The sequence below is a fragment of the Pongo pygmaeus genome, chromosome 10 (genome assembly GCF_028885625.2).
Source record: "Pongo pygmaeus isolate AG05252 chromosome 10, NHGRI_mPonPyg2-v2.0_pri, whole genome shotgun sequence".
NCBI lineage: Eukaryota > Metazoa > Chordata > Mammalia > Primates > Hominidae > Pongo > Pongo pygmaeus.
Window position 1 is genome coordinate 64,196,124 of NC_072383.2, and position 23,761 is coordinate 64,219,884.

General features: G+C 41.4%; 2 protein-coding genes and 1 non-coding gene across 16 annotated transcripts in view; 2 read left to right on the top strand and 1 right to left on the bottom strand.

Annotated features, from left to right (window-relative positions):
- Window positions 1-16,562, top strand: part of HELB (DNA helicase B) — a 51,065-nt gene extending 34,503 nt beyond the window's left edge. For all 3 annotated transcript variants that reach the window (XM_054443971.2, XM_054443972.2, XM_054443975.2), the window contains one exon: window positions 785-16,562. In XM_054443971.2, coding sequence (XP_054299946.1) covers window positions 785-886 — 102 coding nt within the window. In that variant the 3' untranslated portion in view covers window positions 887-16,562. The remainder of the gene's footprint in view (window positions 1-784) is intronic.
- On the top strand, window positions 8,485-8,588 carry LOC129011095 (small nucleolar RNA U13). The gene has a single exon (XR_008493220.1). It is a non-coding gene; the product is annotated as a small nucleolar RNA U13 (small nucleolar RNA).
- The window catches only part of GRIP1 (glutamate receptor interacting protein 1), a 721,037-nt gene continuing 713,630 nt past the window's right edge, over window positions 16,355-23,761 (bottom strand). For all 12 annotated transcript variants that reach the window (XM_054443505.1, XM_054443504.1, XM_063646484.1 and 9 more), the window contains 2 exons: window positions 22,316-22,462; window positions 16,355-18,139 (listed from right to left, as the gene is read on the bottom strand). In XM_054443505.1, the coding sequence (XP_054299480.1) occupies window positions 17,912-18,139; window positions 22,316-22,462 (375 nt within the window). In that variant the 3' untranslated portion in view covers window positions 16,355-17,911. The remainder of the gene's footprint in view (window positions 18,140-22,315; window positions 22,463-23,761) is intronic.

The following is a 23,761-nucleotide window of genomic DNA, read 5'->3' on the forward strand; positions in this document are numbered from 1 at the left end:
GGGAAGTTTCTTCTTTTTCCCCTCTTGGACAGTAGAATCCCTGCTGATTCTAAGTTCCATTCTGTACCCCAGGTCAACTCTTTGATAGAATTTCCATCTCAGGAAAACATCTTTTTCTGAAATTAAACTTGTCATCTCTTACAGAGGTCCTGGAATAAGGCTTTTGACATGAGCAGAAAAGAGAGGCAATTCCAAAGGAACACCCTTTTCCTAAAATTGAATTGTGCTTACTCTTTTCATTTCTTTATGGTGGTGAAACTTCATCATGACGATACTGGCTCACTTCGGAATCATCAATAGCACAAAGAATATGACTGCGACATTGCAGTGTTTTATCTTACACATCCAGAACTGACTTCATGGGCAGGCAACATGGGCAGTCCTCCAGGACTCAGGCCCACACTTAAAAAAAAAAAAATGTTCTGTAATCACCATCTTGAAATTCTTAATTTTGAACAAGGGGCCATCATTTTAATTTTGTACTGGGCTGCCAAATTATGTAGTGGGCCCTGTCTACACCTTTAGAAGTTAGACACATGTACTAATTCAGTACATAGTTACTTCTAAATGCCAGACCCAGAGCTGGGTGCTGGAGATACCACAGTGAGCAAAGCAGATGTGATCCTACAAGGAGCTGATAGCCAATTGCTTTGGTTGCTCAAGCCTTTCAAGGGTTGGGGAAGGTGCACGATTTCTTTTTCTGAAGCAGAGGGAATACAAGTACATAGGGTAGACTGACTACATTTTTAAAAAATTAACTTTGTTATTTTAATTGTTCTAACAGGTGGGAGAATCTCCACAAGTGTCTTCCAGACTTCAGAATTTGAGACTGAATAATTTAATTCCCAGGCAACTTTTCAAGCCCACAGATAATCAAGAAAGTTAGTTTTATTTCAAATTGTTCAGAGTAACTATTTTTTTCTATTGGAGACAAAATGAACATCGTAACGTCAAAGTACCAAGATAAAAAAAGTTGCCTATAACTGGAGTTTTAAGGTATTTGTGTTAGCAAATGTTTTAAATCCATTTAATCGAAGAAAATATTAATGATTTCAACGCATGTCATCATGAGAACTGGTAGCAATGGACATAAGTGAAGAGATTAGATATTTTATATACATATATATTTTTATACAATTATGTACATTAAGCCAGGCACAGTGGCTCATGCGTGTAATCCCAGCACTTTGGGAGGCTGAGGCAGGTGGATCACCAGAGGCCAGGAGTTTGAGACCAGCCTGACCAACATGATGAAACCCCATCTCTACTAAAAATGCAAAAATTATCTGGGTGTGGTAGCACGTGCCTGTAATCTCAGCTACTCAGGAGGCTGAGGCAGGAGAATCGATTGAACCTGGGAGGTGGAGGTTGCAGTGAGCTGAGATCGCACCACTGCACTCCATCCTGGGTGGCAGAGAAAGACTCCGTCTCCAAAAAAAAAATTATGTACATTAAAACATGTTGTATTTTTAGGATAATGCCTTCGTAACTTTGATGATCGTTGTGTGTTATCTTTGCCAATGGGTTGAAGCAGTGGCAAAGAAAAGCTGTAATTACATCTGTTGATATTATTGACACGCCTCCTAGGATGTTGGAATGTGGTCATTTTACAAGACTGCTGCTCACTCCATCACTGCTGCCTGGGGCCCAGCCTACCTGGGACTTTTCCTTGGAAATGCTTTCTGAGTTGGGAGCACATTATTTTGAATATGTTCCACTTAGGAAGTTTTTTTCTCCCTCAGAATCATTTGATTTTTAAATTTTTATTTATGTTAAATGGTAAAAGAAAAAGTCAAGAGGAAAAATGTATCTGTTAGCCCATTTATGCCTAGTGGTCCATCATTGGGACACTAAACATGTGAGAGTTATTTATATCCCACTGCTCAAAGTCATCACCAACGTCTGATTGCAAAAATTCAGAAAGTTGCAACCTCAGGCATAAATGGTTAATAGCTTTATTGAGATATAATTCACATTCATTTCACCCATTTTAAGTATACAATTCAGTGGCTTTTAGTATATTCATCAAATTGGACAACTACCATTATAATCAATTTTAGAACTTGTTTTTTTTTTAGTGATAGAGACAAGGTCTCACTATGTTTCCCAGGTTGGTCTCGAACTCCTGAGCTCAAGTGATCCTCCCACATTGGCCTCCCAAAGTGTTAGGATTACAAGTGTGAGCCAGCATGCCCAACTTGGAACATTTTCATACCCCACAAAGAAACCTCACACTCTGGCCAGGCATGGTGGCTCATGCCTGTAATCCCAGCACTTTGGGAGGCCGAGGTGAGCAGATCACCTGAGGTCGGGAGTTCGAGACCAGCCTGACCAACATGAAGAAACCCCGTCTCTACTAAAAATACAAAATTAGCCGGGAATGGTGGTGCATGCCTGTAATCCCAGCTACTTGGGAGGCTGAGGCATGAGAATCACTTGAACCCAGGAGGGAGGTTGAGGTTGCGGTGAGCCGAGTCACGCCATTGCACTCCAGCCTGGACAATAAGAGCAAAACTCCGTCTCAAAAAAAAGAGAAACCTCACACTCCTTAGCAGTAATCCCCTGACTTCCCCCAACCCTAGGTAACCTGATTTACCTAGTCCCAATAGACTTGCCTATTGAGGACATGTGGTTCTTTGTTCCTGACTTATTTGACTAGCATAATGTTTTCAGACTCCATCCGTGTTGTACCAGTAATGTGTCAGTGCTTCGTCTCTTTTATTGCCAAATAATATCCCAGTATATGGATAAAGGACATTGAATTTGCCCATTCATCAGTTGATGGACATTTATTTGGGTTATTTCCTACTTTTTGGCTATTATGAAATGCTGCTATGAACATCTGTGTGTAAGTTTTTATGTGGACATATGCTTTCACTTCTTTTGGGTGTATAACTAGGAGTAGAATTGATGGGTCATATGGTAACTCTATGTTTAACATTTTGAGGCACTGCCAGACTTTTTCCAAACCAGCCGCACCAGTTTATATTCTCACCAGCAGTGTATGAGAGTTCCAGTTTCTCCCTATTCTCTCCAACGTTTATTATCATCTGACTTCTTGATTATAGCCATCCTAGTGGGTATGAAGTAGTATTTCATTGTGGTTTTGATTTGCATTTTTCTTATGGCTAGTGATGTTGAACAGCTTTCATGTGACTATTGGCCATTTGTATGTCCCCTAGAGAAATGTATATTCAGATCTTTTGCACACTTTTAAATTGGATAGTTTTTCTTTCTATCACTGAAATCTGTATTAGTGAGGGTTCTCCAGAGGGATGGAACCAATAGGATATATGTGGATATAAAAGGGACTTTATTAGTGTATAAGTTAGGGTACCCTAGAGGGACACAACTAATAGGATATATATATGTGTGTGTATGGGCGGGGGAGTTTATTAAGTATTAACTTACATGATCACAAGGTCCCACAATAGGTTCTCTGCAAGCCTGAGGAGTGAGAAGAGCCAGTTGGAGTCTCAGAACTGAAGAACTTGGAGTCTGATGTTTAAGGGCAGGAAGCATCCAGCACAGGAGAAAGATGTAGGCTGGAGGCTAGGCCAGTCTCGCCTTTTCACGTTTTTCTGCCTGCTTTATATTTGCTGGCAGCTGGTTAGATTGTGCTCACCAGATTAAGGGTGGGTCTGCCCTCCCCAGCCCACTGACTCAAATGTTAATCTCCTTTGGTAACACCCTCAAAGACACACCCAGGATCAACACTTTGCATCCTTCAATCCAATCAAGTTGACACTCAGTATTAACCATCAGAGTAAGAGAGAATTGGCTCACACGATTATAAAGCAAAGTCCCACGATAGGCCATCTGCAAGCTGGGGAAGGAGAGAAGCTGATAGTATGGCTCAGTCCAAGTCTGAAAGCCTCAAAACCAGGGACGCTGACAGTGCAGCCCTCAGTCTGAGGCCAAAGGCCCAGGAGCCTCTGGGAAGCAATTGGTGCAAGTCCCTGAGTCCAAAGGTGGAAAAACCCGGAGTCTGCTGTCCAAGGGCAGAAGGAGAGGAAGTCAAGCATTCTGCACAGCACAGGAAGAAAGAGAGGGAGCAGACTCAGCAAGCATGCTGCTTATCTCCGTTCATCCACCTGCTGTGTTCTAGCCTCACTGGCAGCCAACTCGATGGTGCCCACCCACACTGAGGGTGGGTCTTCCTGTCCCACTCCACTAACTCCAATGTCAGTCTCCACCAGCAACACCCTCACAGACACACAGGGGAACAATGCTTAATCAGCCATCCAGGTGTCTCTCAATCTAGTTGACACCTAATATTAACCATCACAAAATGTAAGAATTCTTTATATTTTCAACATTTAAGTCCATTATCAGAAACATAATTTGCAAAATTTTCCTCCCATTCTGTGAATTTTATTTTAATTAACTTGATGGTATCTGATATGGTTTGGCTGTCTGTCCCCACCCAAATCTCATCTCACATTGTAATCCCCATGTGTCCAGGAAGGGTCCTGGTGGGAGGTGATTGGATCATGGGGGTGGTTTCCCCCATGCTGTTCTGGTGATGGTGAGTGAGTTCTCATGATAGCTGATGGTTTTAAAGTATGGCACTCCCGCCCCAACCCCCTTCTGCCACCTTGTAAAGAAGGTGCTTGCTTCTCCTTTACCTTTTGCCATGATTGTGGTTTTCTGAGGCATCCCCAGCCATGTGGAACTGTGAGTCAATTAAACCTCTTTTCTTTATAAATTACTCAGTCTCAGGTGTGAAAATGGACTAATAAGTGTCCTTTGAGGCCCAAGTTTTAAATTCTGATGATGACCACTGTATCTATTTTTGTTGTTGCTGCTGCTTGTGCTTTTGGTGTTATATCCAAGAAACTATTGCCTATCAAAAGTCATGATGATTTACTACAATTTTTTCTTCTAATAATTTACAAGTTTTGGCTCTTACACTTAGATCTTTGATTCACTTTTAGTTAATTTTTGTATATGGTGTGAGGTAGGGATCCCACTTTATTCTTTTGCATGTGACAATTCAATTGTTCAGCTCCATTTATTGAAGAGATTATTCTTTCCCCATTGAATTGTCTTGGTACCCTTGTCAAAAATTAGTTGACTGTAAATGTGAGGGTGTATTTATGGATTTTAAATTCTATTCAATTGATTCATGCATCTTCTTTTTTTTGTTTGTTTTGAGACAGAGTCTTGCCCTGTTGCCCAGGCTGGAGTATGGTGGCTCGATCTCAGCTCACTGCAAGTTCCGTCTCCCAGGTTCACGCCATTCTCCTGCCTCAGCCTCCCAAGTAGCTGGGACTACAGGCACCCACCACCATGCCTGGCTAATTTTTTTTGTATTTTTAGTAGAAATGGGATTTCACCATGTTAGCCAGAATGGTCTCGATCTCCTGACCTCATGATCTGCCCACCTTGGCCTCCCAAAGTGCTGGGATTACAGGTGTGAGCCACTGTGCCCAGCCCGATTCATGCATCTTTTTTCTTTTTCTTTTCTTTTTTTTTTTTTTTTTGAGATGGAGTCTCACTCTGTCACCTAGGCTGGAGTGCAATGGTGCCATCTCAGCTCACTGCAACCTCCACCTCCTTGTTTCAAGCAATTCTCATGCCTCAGCCTCCCAAGTAGCAGGCATTACAGGTGCCTGCCACCACGCCTGGCTAATTTTTTGTATTTTTAGTAGAGACGGGGTTTCACCATGTTGGCCAGGCTGGTCTCAAACTCCTGACCTCAGATGATCCGCTTACCTTGGCCTCCCAAAGTGCTGGGATTATAGGCGTGAGCTACTGCGCCCAGCCCATGTGTCTATTCTAATGCCAGCACCATATTGTCTTTATTACTGTAGCTTTGTAGAAAGTTTTGAAATTAAGAAGTGTGAGTCCTTCAACTTTATTCTTCTTTTTCAAGTTTATTTTGGCTATTAGGGGTCCCTACATTTCCACGTGAATTTTAGGATCTACTTGTCAGTTTCTGCAAAGAAGCAAACTGGAATTTTGTTGAGGAGTGTGTTAAACCTACAGATTTGGGAACTATTGCCATTTTAACAGTATTAAATCTTGTGACTCATGAACACAGATGTCTTTCCATTTGCTTAGGAAAGACAGGCTGGAGTGCAGTGGTGCAATCACAGCTCACTGCAGCCTCTACCTCTCAGGCTCAAGCAGTCCAACCTCCTCAACCATCCCACCTCAACCACTCTTGTAGCTGGGACTACAGGCCTGCACCACCTCATCTGGCTAATTTTTGTATTTTTTGCAGAGATAGGGGTTCACCATGCTGCCCAGGCTGGTCTCGAACTCCTGGACTCAGGCAATCTGCCCACCTTGACCTCCCAAAGTGCTGGGATTACAGGTGTGAGCCATCATGCTTGGTTCTTTAATTCTTTGTAGTTTTCAGAGTATAAGTTTTGTATTTCTTTTATTAAATTTACAATGCTTTTTGTTAAATTTATTTCAAAATATTTAATTTTTTATCCTGTTGTAAATGGAATTATTTTCTTAATTTATTTTGGTTCATTACTGCTACTATATAGAAATGAAGTTGATTTTTATATATTGATCTTGTATCTTCCAACCTTGCTGAACTTGTTTATTAGTTACAGTAGGTTTTTAGTGAATTCCTTAGGATTTTCTGTATAAGAGATCATATCATCTGCAAATAGAGATGCTTTTAGTGCTTCCTTTTTAATCTGTAGGCTTTTAATTTCATTTTCTTGCTAATTGCCCTGGTTAGAGCCCCTGGTATATTGTTGAATAGAAGTGGCAAGAGTGAATATCCTTGTCTTGTTCATCATATTAGGGAGAAAGCATTAAGTCTTCCACCATTAACAGTGTTTGCTGTGGATCTTTAAGTCCTTTATTGAGATGAAGAAATTCTCTTTTGTTCCTAGGTTGTTGTATATGAAGGGACATTGAATTTCGTCAAATCCTTTCTCTATGTATTGAGATCATTGTGTAGTTTTGTCCTTTATTGATGCAGTGTGGTAATTTTTGGATGTTAAATCAATCTCGCATCCGTGGAGTAAATCTCACTTGGTCATAGTATACAATCCTTTGTATGTGCTGCTGGATTTGGCTTGCTGGTTTTTTGTTGGGGACTTTTGCATCTAAATTCATGAAAGATATTGGTCTGTAGTTTCTTTTTCTTGCGATGCCTTTGTTTGGTTTTGGTATCAGAGTAATAGTGACCACATAGAATGAGTTGTGAAGTGTCCCCTTGTCTTCTATTTTGGAAGAGTTTGTGAGAATTGGTATTAACTCTTCTTTAAATTAATCTGGCCCTGGGCTTTTCTTTGTGGGAAGTTTTTGTTTTGTTTTGTTTTTGTTTTTTAAGATGGAGTTTCACTCTTGTTGTCCAGGCTGGAGTGCAATGGCACGATCTCGGCTCACTGCAAACTCCACCTCCCAGGTTCAAGCAATTCTCCTGCCTCAGCCTCCCAAGTAGCTGGGATTACATGCATGTGCTACCATGCCCAGCTAATTTTGTATTTTTAATAGAGACAGGGTTTCTCCATGTTGGTCAGGCTGGTCTCGAACTCCCAAACTCAGGTGATCCACCTGCCTCGGCCTCCCAAAGTGCTGGGATTACAAGCATGAGCCACTGCACCCGGCATGGGAAGTTTTAAAGCTACTGATTAAATTTATTTACTTGTTATAGGTGTATTTAGCTTTTCTATTTCTTCTTGAGTCAGTTTTGACAGTTTTTCTCTAGAAATTTGCTCATTTAATCTATGTTTTTTAATTTTCTGACATACAGTTGATCATAGTATTCTTTTATGGTTTTTAAAATTTCTGTAAGGCTGGTAGTAAAGCCTCTGTTTCATTCCTGATTTTAGTAATTTGAGTCTCTTTTTTTCTTGGTTTAGCTAAAAGTTTATGAATTTTAATCTTTTTAAAGGACCAACTTTTGGTTTCATTGATTTTCTTTACTGTCTTCCTATTCTCTATTTCATTAATTTTAACTCTTGTCCTATTACTTTTAGGAGGGCCTCTTAAGGAGGGGTTGTATGCTGGCTTAAATTGAGGGTTGGTCAAAGTTCAAAAGCCTGGGGGAAGGAAGCTTAATATTTTCTCTAGATCAGTGAGTACAAGCAATTCAGCTAATCATTTATGAAGCAAAGAATAGTAATTTTCAGGGCAGTCTGTGTCTGATTTTGTTATAAGTAAATGGGGGAAGGGAGATGAACATCTGTGAGTCTTATCTAAGTCACCTGGGGAAGGATGGTTCTTTATAATAAGCCATTTCCTGGAACACGCAGGCGATGGGCAGGGGGGTTACTACAACCTTATAGAAATAAAATTTCTTTAACTCTGCCTATATTTCAGGGTATAGTACTCAGGTAAAGCTTCACACTGTCAAGAAGAACTTGAAAATACCTTTTTTCCATAAAAACACAATGAAACTAATACTATGTAACGGAATATTCCAAAGCACTAGTTCTTATATTATAAATGTACTATTGGCCAAAATACAAATAACTGACCCAATTCAAAATTCTCTAAGATTTCATTAAGATCCTTTTGTAGTTCATAAGCCTGATGCATGGGTGTTCATGCGCATGTGTGAGATGTGCCTCCCTCAAACCTTGTTATGGTGCCAGCCCATTACCGGTCTATCATGAAAAAAAAAATATTTCAGTAAGAGGATACTTCTAGTATCCTTTTTAAAATTTAAATTGGAAGCAAATAGTATTTCATCCCAGCATGTTAAAATTGCAAGGGTCATCTACCCCAGCTTACCATTTGCTAAACACCCATCAGTCACCAGTGGAACACACATTTCCAATGCTAAAGGTCTTGACTGCTTGGTGAAAACCACTTTGCAACACTGGTGTTGGAAATTACTTCCTTATATTAAGCTGAAATCTACCTCATTGGAACCTCTGCTCATAAGTCCTGAGTCTCATGTAGTTCAGACCTTGTCTCTTCTGCCCCATCTGGCTACTTATCTCCAGTTTCTTCTGCCAGTCTTCTGGTGGCATAGCCCCACGCCCTTTCATTTCATAGTTTGTCACAGCCCTTTTTAAGAGGACTGGGGTGCTCAGAACTTATTGGCTGACCCTAGCTCTTCCTTTGGCCTGGTCACTATATTTGAAAAGTGCTACCTGAAATCATAAGAGCCTTTTTGTTTTTTTTTGTTTTTTTTTTATGTTTAAATGTTTTATTATAAAAGTTTAAACATATGCAAAAATAGAGACTAATTTAATGAACTTTATTAACCCATCATCTGGTTTTTTTTTTTTATTCTTTTTTTTTTTAAAATTATTATACTTTAGGTTTTATGGTACATGTGCGCAATGTGCAGGTAAGTTACATATGTATACATGTGCCATGCTGGTGCGCTGCACCCACCAACTCGTCATCTAGCATTAGGTATATCTCCCAGTGCTATCCCTCCCCCCTCCCCCCACCCCTCAACAGTCCCCGAAGTGTGATGTTCCCCTTCCTGTGTCCATGTGTTCTCATTGTTCAATTCCCACCTGTGAGTGAGAATATGCGGTGTTTGGTTTTTTGTTCTTGCGATAGTTTACTGAGAATGATGATTTCCAATTTCATCCATGTCCCTACAAAGGACATGAACTCATCATTTTTTATGGCTGCATAGTATTCCATGGTGTATATGTGCCACATTTTCTTAATCCAGTCTATCATTGTTGGACATTTGGGTTGGTTCCAAGTCTTTGCTATTGTGAATAATGCCGCAATAAACATACGTGTGCATGTGTCTTTATAGCAGCATGATTTATAGTCCTTTGGATATATACCCAGTAATGGGATGGCTGGGTCGAATGGAATTTCTAGTTCTAGATCCCTGAGGAATCACCGCACTGACTTCCACAAGGGTTGAACTAGTTTACAGTCCTACCAACAGTGTAAAAGTGTTCCTATTTCTCCACATCCTCTCCAGCACCTGTTGTTTCCTGACTTTTTAATGATTGCCATTCTAACTGGTGTGAGATGGTATCTCATTGTGGTTTTGATTTGCATTTCTCTGATGGCCAGTGATGGTGAGCATTTTTTCATGTGTTTTTTGGCTGCATAAATGTCTTCTTTTGAGAAGTGTCTGTTCATGTCCTTCACCCACTTTTTGATGGGGTTGTTTGTTTTTTTCTTGTAAATTTGTTGGAGTTCATTGTAGATTCTGGATATTAGCCCTTTGTCAGATGAGTAGGTTGCGAAAATTTTCTCCCATTTTGTAGGTTGCCTGTTCACTCTGATGGTAGTTTCTTTTGCTGTGCAGAAGCTCTTGAGTTTAATTAGATCCCATTTGTCAATTTTGGCTTTTGTTGCCATTGCTTTTGGTGTTTTAGACATGAAGTCCTTGCCCATGCCTATGTCCTGAATGGTGTTGCCTAGGTTTTCTTCTAGGGTTTTTATGGTTTAAGTCTAACGTTTAAGTCTTTAATCCATCTTGAATTGATTTTTGTATAAGGTGTAAGGAAGGGATCCAGTTTCAGCTTTCTCCATATGGCTAGCCAGTTTTCCCAGCACCATTTATTAAATAGGGAATCCTTTCCCCATTTCTTGTTTTTCTCAGGTTTGTCAAAGATCAGATAGTTGTAGATATGTGGCATTATTTCTGATGGCTCTGTTCTGTTCCATTGATCTATATCTCTGTTTTGGTACCAGTACCATGCTGTTTTGGTTACTGTAGCCTTGTAGTATAGTTTGAAGTCAGGTAGTGTGATGCCTCCAGCTTTGTTCTTTTGGCTTAGGATTGACTTGGTGATGCAGGCTCTTTTTTGGTTCCATATGAACTTTAAAGTAGTTTTTTCCAATTCTGTGAAGAAAGTCATTGGTAGCTTGATGGGGATGGCATTGAATCTGTAAATTACCTTGGGAAGGATGGCCATTTTCACGATATTGATTCTTCCTACCCATGAGCATGGAATGTTCTTCCATTTGTTTGTATCCTCTTTTATTTCCTTGAGCAGTGGTTTGTAGTTCTCCTTGAAGAGGTCCTTCACATCCCTTGTAAGTTGGATTCCTAGGTATTTTATTCTCTTTGAAGCAATTGTGAATGGGAGTTCACTCATGATTTGGCTCTCTGTTTGTCTGTTATTGATGTATAAGAATGCTTGTGATTTTTGTACATTGATTTTGTATCCTGAGACTTTGCTGAAGTTGCTTATCAGCTTAAGGAGATTTTGGGCTGAGACAATGGGGTTTTCTAGATATACAATCATGTCGTCTGCAAACAGGGACAATTTGAGTTCCTCTTTTCCTAATTGAATACCCTTTATTTCCTTCTCCTGCCTAATTGCCCTGGCCAGAACTTCCAACACTATGTTGAATAGAAGTGGTAAGAGAGGGCATCCCTGTCTTGTGCCAGTTTTCAAAGGGAATGCTTCCAGTTTTTGCCCATTCAGTATGATATTGGCTGTGGGTTTGTCATAGATAGCTGTTATTATTTTGAGATACGTCCCATCAATACCTAATTTATTGAGAGTTTTTAGCATGAAGGGTTGTTGAATTTTGTCAAAGGCCTTTTCTGCATCTATTGAGATAATCATGTGGTTTTTGTCTTTGGTTCTGTTTATATGCTGGATTACATTTATTGATTTGCGTATATTGAACCAGCCTTGCATCCCAGGGATGAAGCCCACTTGATCATGGTGGATAAGCTTTTTGATGTGCTGCTGGATTCTGTTTGCCAGTATTTTATTGAGGATTTTTGCATCAATGTTCATCAAGGATATTGGTCTAAAATTCTCTTTTTTGGTTGTGTCTCTGCCCGGCTTTGGTATCAGGATGATGCTGGCCTCATCAAATGAGTTAGGGAGGATTCCCTCTTATTCTGTTGATTGGAATAGTTTCAGAAGGAATGGTACCAGTTCCTCCTTGTACCTCTGGTAGAATTCGGCTGTGAATCCATCTGGTCCTGGACTTTTTTTGGTTGGTAAGCTATTGATTATTGCCACAATTTCAGCTCCTGTTATTGGTCTATTCAGAGATTCAACTTCTTCCTGGTTTAGTCTTGGGAGGGTGTATGTGTTGAGGAATTTATCCATTTCTTCTAGATTTTCTAGTTTATTTGCGTAGAGGTGTTTTTAGTATTCTCTGATGGTAGTTTGTATTTCTGTGGGATCGGTGGTGATATCCCCTTTATCATTTTTTATTGCATCTATTTGATTCTTCTCTCTTTTTTTCTTTATTAATCTTGCTAGCGGTCTATCAATTTTGTTGATCCTTTCAAAAAACCAGCTCCTGGATTCATTAATTTTTTGAAGGGTTTTTTGTGTCTCTATTTCCTTCAGTTCTGCTCTGATTTTAGTTATTTCTTGCCTTCTGCTAGCTTTTGAATGTGTTTGCTCTTGCTTTTCTAGTTCTTTTAATTGTGATGTTAGGGTGTCAATTTTGGATCTTTCCTGCTTTCTCTTATGGGCATTTAGTGCTATAAATTTCCTTCTACACAGTGCTTTGAATGCATCCCAGAGATTCTGGTATGTTGTGTCTTGGTTCTCGTTGGTTTCAAAGAATATCTTTATTTCTGCCTTCATTTCATTATGTACCCAGTAGTCATTCAGGAGCAGGTTGTTCAGTTTCCATGTAGTTGAGCGGTTTTGAGTGAGATTCTTAATCCTGAGTTCTAGCTTGATTGCACTGTGATCTGAGAGATAGTTTGTTATAATTTCTGTTCTTTTACATTTATTGAGGAGAGCTTTACTTCCAAGTATGTGGTCAATTTTGGAATAGGTGTGGTGTGGTGCTGAAAAAAATGTATATTCTGTTGATTTGGGGTGGAGAGTTCTGTAGATGTCTATTAGGTCTGCTTGGTGCAGAGCTGAGTTCAATTCCTGGGTATCCTTGTTGACTTTGTGTCTCGTTGATCTGTCTAATGTTGACAGTGGGGTGTTAAAGTCTCCCATTATTAATGTGTGGGAGTCTAAGTCTCTTCGTAGGTCACTCAGGACTTGCTTTATGAATCTGGGTGCTCCTGTATTGGGTGCATATATATTTAGGATAGTTAGCTCTTCTTGTTGAATTAATCCCTTTACCATTATGTAATGGCCTTCTTTGTCTCTTTTGATCTTTGTTGGTTTAAAGTCTGTTTTATCAGAGACTAGGATTGCAACCCCTGCCTTTTTTTGTTTTCCATTTGCTTGGTAGATCTTCCTCCATCCTTTTATTTTGATCCTATGTGTGTCTCTGCACGTGAGATGGGTTTCCTGAATACAGCACACTGATGGGTCTTGACTCTTTATCCAATTTGCCAGTCTGTGTCTTTTAATTGGAGCATTTAGTCCATTTACATTTAAAGTTAATATTGTTATGTGTGAATTTGATCCTGTCATTATGATGTTAGCTGGTTATTTTGCTTGTTAGTTGATGCAGTCTCTTCCTAGTCTCGATGGTCTTTACATTTTGGCATGATTTTGCAGTGGCTGGTACCGGTTGTGCCTTTCTATGTTTAGCACTTCCTTCAGGAGGTTTTTTTGGGGCAGGCCTGGTGGTGACAAAATCTCTCAGCATTTGCTTGTCTGTAAAGGATTTTATTTCTCCTTCACTTACGAAGTTTAGTTTGGCTGGATATGAAATTCTGGGTTGAAAATTCTTTTCTTTAAGAATGTTGAATATTGACCCCCACTCTCTTCTGGCTTGTAGGGTTTCTGCCGAGAGATCTGCTGTTAGTCTGATGGGCTTCCCTTTGATGGTAACCCGACCTTTCTCTTTGGCTGCCCTTAACATTTTTTCCTTCATTTCAACTTTGGTGAATCTGACAATTATGTGTCTTGGAGTTGCTCTTCTCGAGGAGTATCTTTGTGGCGTTCTCTGTATTTCCTGAATCTGAATGTTGGCCTGCCTTGCTAGATTGGGGAAGTTCTCCTGGATAATATCCTGCAGAGTGTTTTCCAACTTGTTTACATTCTCCCCGTCACTTTCAGGTACACCAATCAGACGTAGATTTGGTCTTTTCACATAGTCCCACATTTCTTGGAGGCTTTGCTCGTTTCTTTTTATTCTTTTTTCTCTAAACTTCCCTTCTCGCTTCATTTCATTCATTTCATCTTCCAGGGCTGATACCCTTTCTTCCATTTGATCGCATCGGCTCCTGAGGCTTCTGCATTCTTCACGTAGTTCTCGAGCCTTGGTTTTCAGCTCCATCAGCTCCTTTAAGCACTTCTCTGTATTGGTTATTCTAGTTATACATTCTTCTAAATTTTTTTCAAAGTTTTCAACTTCTTTGCCTTTGGTTTGAATATCCTCCTGTAGCTCGGAGTAATTTGATCATCTGAAGCCTTCTTCTCTCAGCTCGTCAAAGTCATTCTCCATCCAGCTTTGTTCCGTTGCTGGTGAGGAACTGCATTCCTTTGGAGGAGGAGAGGTGCTCTGCTTTTTAGAGTTTCCAGTTTTTCTGCTCTGTTTTTTCCCCATCTTTGTGGTTTTATCTACTTTTGGTCTTTGATGATGGTGATGTACAGATGGGTTTTTGGTGTGGATGTCCTTTCTGTTAGTTTTCCTTCTAACAGACAGGATCCTCAGCTGCAGGTCTGTTGGAGTACCTGGCTGGCCGTGTGAGGTGTCAGTCTGCCCCTGCTGGGGGGTGCCTCCCAGTTAGGCTGCTCGGGGGTCAGGGGTCAGGGACCCACTTGAGGGGGCAGTCTGCCCGTTCTCAGATCTCCAGCTGCGTGCTGGGAGAACCACTGTTCTCCTCAAAGCTGTCAGACAGGGACATTTAAGTCTGCAGAGGTTACTGCTGTCTTTTTGTTTGTCTGTGCCCTGCCCCCAGAGGTGGAGCCTACAGAGGCAGGCAGGCCTCCTTGAGCTGTGGTGGGCTCCACCCAGTTGGAGCTTCCCGGCTGCTTTGTTTACCTAAGCGAGCCTGGGCAATGGTGGGCGCCCCTCCCCCAGCCTCGCTGCTGACTTGCTGTTTGATCTCAGACTGCTGTGCTAGCAATCAGCGAGACTCCGTGGGCGTAGGACCCTCTGAGCCAGGTGCGGGCTATAATCTCCTGGGGCACCGTTTCCTAAGCCCGTCGGAAAAGCACAGTATTTGGGTGGGAGTGGCCCGAATTTCCAGGTGCTGCCTGTCACCCCTAGAAAGGGAACTCCCTGACCCCTTGTGCTTCCCAAGTGAGGCAATGCCTTGCCCCTGCTTCGGCTGGCGCACAGTGCACTCACCCACTGACCTGCGCCCACTGTCTGGCACTCCCTAGCGAGAAAAACACGGTACCTCAGATGGAAATGCAGAAATCACCCGTCTTCTGCGTCACTCACTGGGAGCTGTAGACTGGAGCTGTTCCTATTCGGCCATCTTGGCTCCTCCCCATCCTTTTGTTTTGTTTTTAACAGCCATTTTCTATTGTTGATTCATTTTAGTTTTGGTTACAACTGAAATCTGTCTTTCACATGAAATACAGCTTCTCATTTGCCTTTCTTCACAAAGTCTGTTCTAACTACACATTTCACTAGCTTCAGCCTCACACTTGATGCTGAAGTGAGGAGAGTGCAATAAAAATTTGAACAGTTGCTTGGATTTTTGCAATAATAGATTGTCAGTTGGGGTCATATGACTCTCATGTGCTAGAAAATACTCTGCTTTTCAGAATGTAACCCTGGGCACACTGAATGCAACTGTATAAAAATGAACGTGAATTTTTAAAGGTAGCATAATTAAAGTTTGTACATTTTAACAGTTTATGTAAATCTATCTCAGAGAATACATGTAATTTTCTCTGAGGTGGATGTTGTGATACTTGATCAATATCTGTCACCTACAGTAAATGTACCATTGGTCTTGGAGGTATTTCTGTGTGTGTTTTTAGCCCATTCTCACATATTTCACTCCTCGTCTTCCGAATGATCCTGTGGTACAGACATGACCTTCAGTTTCAGGTAGAGAAGCTGACTCGTGGTGAGTAAATGTCATACTACGAATAAGTACTGGAGCCTGAAATCAAACCTGGACTCAATTTCAATACCCAGGTTCCTACTCTTCAGTGGTGCTTCTCAGGTTGATTGATAGGAAAACCTCTCACCTTTAGAAAATTATACAAAAATAAACATTGTGGCTGGATGCGGTGGCTCACGCCTGTAATCCCAGCACTTTGGGAGGCCAAGGCGGGTGGATCACTTGAGGTCAGGAGTTTGAGACCAGCCTGGCCAACATGGTGAAACCTCATGTCTACTAAAAATACAAAAACTAGCCAGGTGTGGTGGCGGGCGCCTGTAATCCCAGCTACTTGGGAAGCCGAGGTAGGAGAATCACTTGAGCCTGGGAGGCAGGGGTTGCAGTGAGCTGAGATTGTGCCACTGCACTCCAGCCTGGGCAACAGAGTGAAACTCCATCGTCTCAAAACAAACAAAACAAAACAAAAAAAATTGTGTAGGACTCAGGCTAGAACATTGAAATATATTCAAAACACCAATAATGCATATCCTCTTTATTTGGCTTTTTAAAATCACTGTTTATTCCATTTGGTAGAGGGTTTTATTTTTTTCCATACAAATATTTGAACAATTTTGAATTCCCCAAAACCATACATAGACGATAAATACCATGCTATTAAAGTATTAAATTTGTACAAAAATACTTTACAGTTTAATACTTGTTTGTTACAAATAAAAATACATATTTATGTGACTCATGATCTTTTTTTCTTTTTTCTTAACATGATTCTGCTTTATACTTTCTTGCCCTGGCGGTTCTGAAATGTGATTGAAATAATATTTTTTTTGCACAAAAAGAAAGGTGATTTTTATTTCCTTAAACAAAGGACACAGTGTTCGAATGCTTTGCCTAAGTGGTAGTTTGAATTATTGACCAAAATGAAAATGTTTGGAAAATAATCATTTCAATATGGAGAGTCTACCATCAATATACAGATCTATTTTTTTATATTCACCAAATAACAGTTATTAGTGTAGCTATTCAAAATATCTGAACAAATGAAAACAGTTGCTGACAAACATTGAAAGCAACTGTCACAATTTATTGCTTTGAGGGATGGTAATAATTGGCAATGCATTTGTGAAAAATGTATTTACAATTTCGGTAAGTGGCATGGCTCAGAACAAAAGATAGTCCAGTCTCATTTTTAAGTACATGTGCTGTACACCCTCAATATTACCAGTTTTCAAAACATGTCAAGCGGTATGAGTTTGGTTTGCCTATCATTAAGATGAACCTCATTTTAATAGACTCTTCATTCTCTCAAGTTCTTAGTCTTGAATTTTAAAAATAATATAACAATTCTCGTGTTTACTACACACTCTAATTCATTATCAGAGATTTTCAGCTATTAAAAATGTGTCCTTAAAAAAAAAACAGGTCACAAGACATATCCTGTTTGATAATTTGTTGCATAGGGAATAGCATACATCTTAGTTAAAATCATTCCTATACGTGGGCAAAACATTTACCACCACCTATTATGGTCTCCTACGTGCATCATTGCTGAAACATTTTAAGATAACTTACTTAATTAATTTTATACCTGTACCCCTCCCATTGTGGTAGTCCCAGCAGTTTACCAAACACTAGTTCCCCTAGTAGAGCCAGCCTATGAGAAGAAAAGCCTTGTTGGTCAAGTTCTTACATTAATGACTTCATAGTAAGAAACTGATTTCAAAGTGAATTAAGGAAATCATCATAGAGAATATTTTCAAACAGATGTTTCTCTTTTTAAAAAGTGATAGTAAGATGAACTTGTAAAAAATTTCCTCTGATGTTAATTGTAGAGTTGGGGGGACGGCCTATTTTTCTCTACCGTTGGGACTGGCAGGGCATTGCCCACCATATACCATAGTGGTCACCAAAAAAGAAACCTCTTGAACTTGAAAAGGGAAGTGAACATGAGCCATGAGAGACAGTTACAAGACCCCTGTGCTTGCAGTTAATGCCACGTGATTATCTGTGCTTCAAATGTCACAGAAATCTTAAAGGGATTGTTAGCACCATGTAGATATTGTCTTTTGTCCTGCTTTATAAAAAGCGTTGCTATAATGTATTAGTGGGTTCTCGTGTCTCCAAATTACCACCGTGGCTAGGCTGCTGGAAAAAAGCACTGTTCTGTTCACTCCAATCTCCTGGTAGACTCTGTTGTTCTATAGACTTCTGTGAAGCCAGTGGGTTTCTACTAATAACCAGGTCCAGCTTATTCCCGGATTCTGCTATGAGGGGCACAACAAGGCAGCAGTCAAAGTCTCTGGTTCGGACATGATTCACCTGAAAGGTCAAGACCGGCCATTTTGAATTATTGTTGTAACCATAATTCCCAAAACCCAGAGTAACATTTCAGGTGCAACCAGTTGTTTGAAGTCATGAAGGAGCTAAAATGAGCACCATGAGGTCTATCCTTGTGACTATGCTGTGACATGGCTACTGGCTCAATTGCCATTGTCTACTAGTAAATTGTAAGACTCTCGAGGGCAAGGAAGACATACACATCCTACCTATCCTCATGCCAAGGAGGTGGCCCCACCCACAGTGGGGGTGCTCCAAGTGCTGAATATTATCCCTAATTTACAGATGAGAAAAGCAAGGCACAAAGAGGTTAAGAGCTTTGCCTTAGATCAGTAGTTGGTAAGGGTCATAGGATGTAACCCCAGGCCAACTGGCTGATCTCAAAACCTGTGCTCTGAATCACGATGCTGAACTACCTCTCGTACAGGTGAGCTCCACCAGGTGCAGTGGCTCACACCTGTCATCGCAGCACTTGAGACCAACATGGGAGGATCGCTTGATGCCAGGTGTTTGAGACCAGCCTGGGCAACATAGTGAGACCCTGTCTCTACTAAGAATAAGAAAGTTTTTTTTAAAAAATGAGCTTATCCCCTCTTCAGCTTATACATGCACCCATCTTCTTCCATTTCTCCTTCTTCACCAACACAAGTTTTTAAAATCACCCACATGCTGGTTCTACTCCTTGACCTCCCATTCTCTCCTCAGTTTTTTCAGGTCCCCCCTGACACATTGCACTGCTGGAAAATGGCCCTACTCATCAAATCCAGGAATGTTCTGGAGTTTGCATCCTCCTTGGCGTTTAGCATTTGCCGCTCCTGACACCTCCTCACCCTTAAAACTCTCCTTCCTTAGTTCTACAACCCCACTTCGTTTTGATCCTTTTACCATTTTAACTGCTCGCTTTCAGTCCTTTCCTGCCTTTATTTCTTCCTGTCTTTTACATTTGGTTATCGTGGCCAGGTGCAGTGGCTCATGCCTGTAATCCCAGTACTTTGGGAGGCTGAGGTGGGCGGATCCCCTGAGGTCAGGAGTTCGAGACCAGCCTGCCCAAAATGGTGAAACTCCATCTCTACTAAAAATACAAAATTAGCCGGGCATGGTGGTGGGCGCCTGTAATCCCAGCTACTGGGGAGCTGGCTGAAGCAGGAGAATCGCTTGAACCTGGGAGGCATAGGTTGCAGTGAGCCAAGATTGTGCCATTGCACTCCAGCCTGGGTGACAATAGAGAAACTCTGTCTCAAATAAATAAATAAATACATACATACATTTTGTTACTGTTAGAATCCATCCTTGGTTCTGTTCTCTTCTTTGTTATAAGGCCACCAAGGGCAACTTGTCCTAAACCCCACCCTTCAGTATCCTAAATCTTTAACTCTGGCTCTAACATCTCTCCTCACCAACAGATCCAAACCACCAAATGCTTCCCAGACTGCTCTATCACAATGTGCTGAAAATATTAAAGACTCATTAGTTCTGAAACAGGTGTCTTACCTTACGTACCCCTACCTGGACTCTTTGCCTGTGATCTTCTCCTCCTCAACCCACCTTCGATACACCCACAATAATATTGTATTGCCTTTCTGTGTTACCAATTATATCATTATCCTGCTTAAGAAACTAATATGCCTCCAGCATAAAGTTCAAGAGCTTCAGCATCACATTCAAGGCCCTTTATAATCTGAATGCAGTCTACTTTTACAGCCTCAACTTCGAAGAGAGTAGGCCTAGCTCTAATTTATGGATTAGGAAGACACTCATAGAGGGTAAGTAACTTGTCCATAGTTATTCATTCGGCAAATATTAGCGTGTCTGTGGAAAACAAAGTGTCCCCAGACTCCTAGGATAAGACTAATTGTTCTATTGCTATAGTAAAAATCATCACCAGAATTGATTCCAAAACTATCAAATTGATCAGTGACAACTTGCTTCAGTGAACACATCCCTGAAAGCCAACCAATCAGTGGCAGCCTCCTGCTTTGAAAGTCAGCTGTTTGGTGACAAACTGTTTCCAGGTGAGTATACTGCTAAGACTGACTTCAACCCACTCCATTTTCCTGCAAAATGCTCTTCCTAAAAACTGTACAGAAGATCAGAAATCTGCTTTCCTAAATAAAACTACACCTGACCACAATGTTACTATATTGAAAGTAAGCAAGGTTCAGCTTTTTGGTTTCAGATATTGTGAGAGATACTGAGACATCAAATACCATATAATGGGAAATGAGAGAATAAGGTACTAGCCCTGCTTTCAAAAAGTTTACAATCTGCTGGGGAGTATATGCAGGGAAACAGGAAGGTGTTTTTTTGTTTTTGTTTTTTTTTTTAAACTCACTCTGCACCCAGGCTGGAGTGCAGTGGCATGATCTCGGCTCACTGCAACCTCCGAACAGGCAGTTTTAATAATGTAAATTCTACCAAAAGAAAAAGTTGCTGTTCTATATAGGAGGGGCCCCTAGTCCAGACTTGAGGTAAAGGAAGTTGGGTGGTGTCTGGTGAAGTTAGGCTTTGAAGGGGAGTCCTCCAAAGTTTTCAATTTGGCTGCTCATTGCAATCACTGGGGGAGGTGTAAAAACACACCGATGCCATATCTGTCTCCTAGAGTCGCTGGTTTAGTTGGTCTGGCATTTGATCTGAACATTGGGATACATTCTCTAGGTGATTCCATTTTTTCAATCAAGGTTAAGAATCGCTGATCTATGTGAGACCAAAAAGTTGAGTCGGAATGAGGCAGGTAAGGCCTAGGGATTAGAAAAGCATTCAGAGAAAGGAAAGAGTATATAAGGCTCAGAGCCAATGCGCTTCTATTCTGCTGCACAGTACTGAGCACTTTTATGTGACAGCGTTGTTCTTGGAACTGAGAATAGAGTGGAGAGTAAAATCGCTGCCCTCATGGAGTTACATTCTAGTGGGCAACATAGAATAAGCAAATAACTAGCATCATCTGTGGTTGTACTGCGAACCAAGAAAGAAGGGTGAAGAACGGAGAGGCAGGAAGGGCCCTTTTAGACAGAGTGGTTTAAGTAGCAGCATGTGAGCAGGGACCTGAAGTAGAGAAAGGAGCAGGGAAGAAGCCTGTGCATGTCTAGCAGAGAAGCGCCACAAGCTCAGGGCACAGCAGGTGCAAAGGCCAGGAGGTGGCAGCATACACCATTCCTGAAACAAATCCAGCTGAAGCTAGAGAGTATATGAAGAGGTTGGGCGCAGTGGCTCACACCTATAATCCCAGCACTTTGGGAGGCCGAAGGGGGTGGATCACTTGAGGTCAGGAGTATGAGACCAGCCTGGCCAACCTGGTGAAACATGGTCTCTACTAAAAATACAAAAATTAGCCATGCATGGTGGCATGCACCTTTAATCCCAGCTACTCGGGAGGCTGAGGCAGGAGAATCACTTGGATGCAGGAGGCAGAGGTTGCAGTGAGCTAAGATCATGCCACTGCACTCCAGCCTGAGAGACAGAGTGAGACTGTCTCAAAAAAAAAAGGAAAAAAGATTCTAACTTTCCATCAACTTCAAAAGGTCCATCATCAACCCTCCAATTAGTTAGCAAATTGCATTCTGGCTGGGTGTGGTGAAAGGCACCTGTAATCCCAGCTACTTGGGAGGCCGAGGCAGGAGAATTTCTTGAACCTGCGAGGTGGCAGTTGCAGTGAACCGAGATCACGCCACTCTACTCCAGTGACAGAGCGAGACTCTGTCTCAAAAATGAATGAATGAATGAATGAAGAGGCAAGACAAGATGCTGGCAAGGTAAGGAGAGGCCAAATCCCTGGGGCCTTGTAGGTCATGTAGAAGACGAGTGGTAGGAAGGACTAGACTGGTGGCGCCTGGAGTCGGATAACTACATCATATTTATGGGACTACTGTGCGATGGTGGGAGATGACTGTGGTTGGGTGGAGTCTGTGAGATTGGGAAAGATGGCTCTGAGCTCAGTGCCGAAAAAAACTGGTAAGAAACCACAGAACTTTGGGGTCTGGGTTAGAATTTACTAGAGCTGAAAATTCTTTATTCAGCTGTTTGCTTCTACTGATTCCATAATCTTGATGACAAAGGCTGAAAGGGAAAAGAGCAAAGGGCCCCAAATATGCAGGAGGATGTGGAGGAAGCTCCCAGTGAGAAATTACTTGCAAGGAATTAAAATTCCACCTGAGGTCTTACCTGTAAGAGCCTGTCATAGGGCTTTAAGCCACCAAGATCTCCTGGCCCAGCTGGGCGAATATTTTTGACATACACTCCTTTCTCCAGCAAGCCATCTGCTACACTGAACCCAAAGTCCTCCATGTCAGAGTCCTTGTACAAGGTCACCTGAAGAAAGAGAAAATGGGATGTGAATATTTAGCTGGGGTGGAGACTTTTCCTTCTGCAACTTCTTGATGAACAATCTTTTCACATGACTTTTAGTCACATCATGATTTGTAATATCAGCATCAGTCAGCTACCTGCACCAATCCTGCAGCTTTTTTTTCCCACTCCAAGAATATCCTTGGACTTTATGAATTCCCAACCAGAGCTGAAAAAGGAGGAGAACTGGAACGTCTGGGTCCTCCCTCCCTCCTTTGTAGTCATCATCAGGGGGATATAGGAGAGAACTTCTCCAGGGCAAGTTGACTTCTACTATTTTCCTGGGGCAACCCCTGGTCAGAGGAGCTGCCCGCAGCAGCCCTTTACAACTGCTGAGATGTCAGGGAATAAGCCAAAGGACTTTGCTTCCTCCCCACTCCTGCCTGGTGCTCTGCTAAGCACAGTGCTCAGCGTATCCTCTCTTTGGGCAAGTACCATGAAGTTCATCCTTTTATTTGCTCTGGAACTCCCAGTGAGCACCATCACGGAACACTATGTAAAAGACCTGAATGTGTTTCTATGACAACACCTTGCTCTGCACCTCGGCTTAACTCGCTCCCTCAGCATTTGTCTAGGGTTTGATTTGGTAACTGAAGGCATCTACCCTGAGTGCTGTGGCCTGCCCCCCGACCCAGGGTCTCTCTGCATCTAAGGCCAACTACAGCTGGCTAAAGCCTCAATCCTCCACCAGCCCTCACTCCTTCACCTGACCACCTGCGAGTGTTCATCTGAGGCTAAAATAATCATTTGTATATTCATCAAATATTTATTGAGTTCCTACCATATTGTAAGCACAGCATGGGGTGCTAGAAACAGCAGTGAACAAAAGGAAGAAAAGCCTGCCTTCCAGAGGCACACACATGAATATGTAGCAGTCCCCATGCTCTCACCGTACTGGGCACTGCGCCCAGCAGCACACTCAGCGCTTGATGCTCAGTTAACGCTTTGAGGGGGCCACGGGTTTTATCAAGTTGTGCCAGATGCCCTCCACAAAGACTTCAAGCAATGGTCAGGCTTAATTTTCTACTGTAATTATATATATATATTTGTTTTTACACAACTAATGCATGAATACATTCTTGTAAAATAGTCAAAACAAAAACAAAAACAAAAACAAAATCATAGCTATACAGGGCAAAATGTGAAGCTTAAAACTCTTATAGCAAGTATCTTTGTTAATATCCAGTGATTTTACTTCAGAGGGCTATGGCATTCTGAAGGCAATACAAAAGTGGTCAGTGTGTGGGTTTTTATTTTATTAGA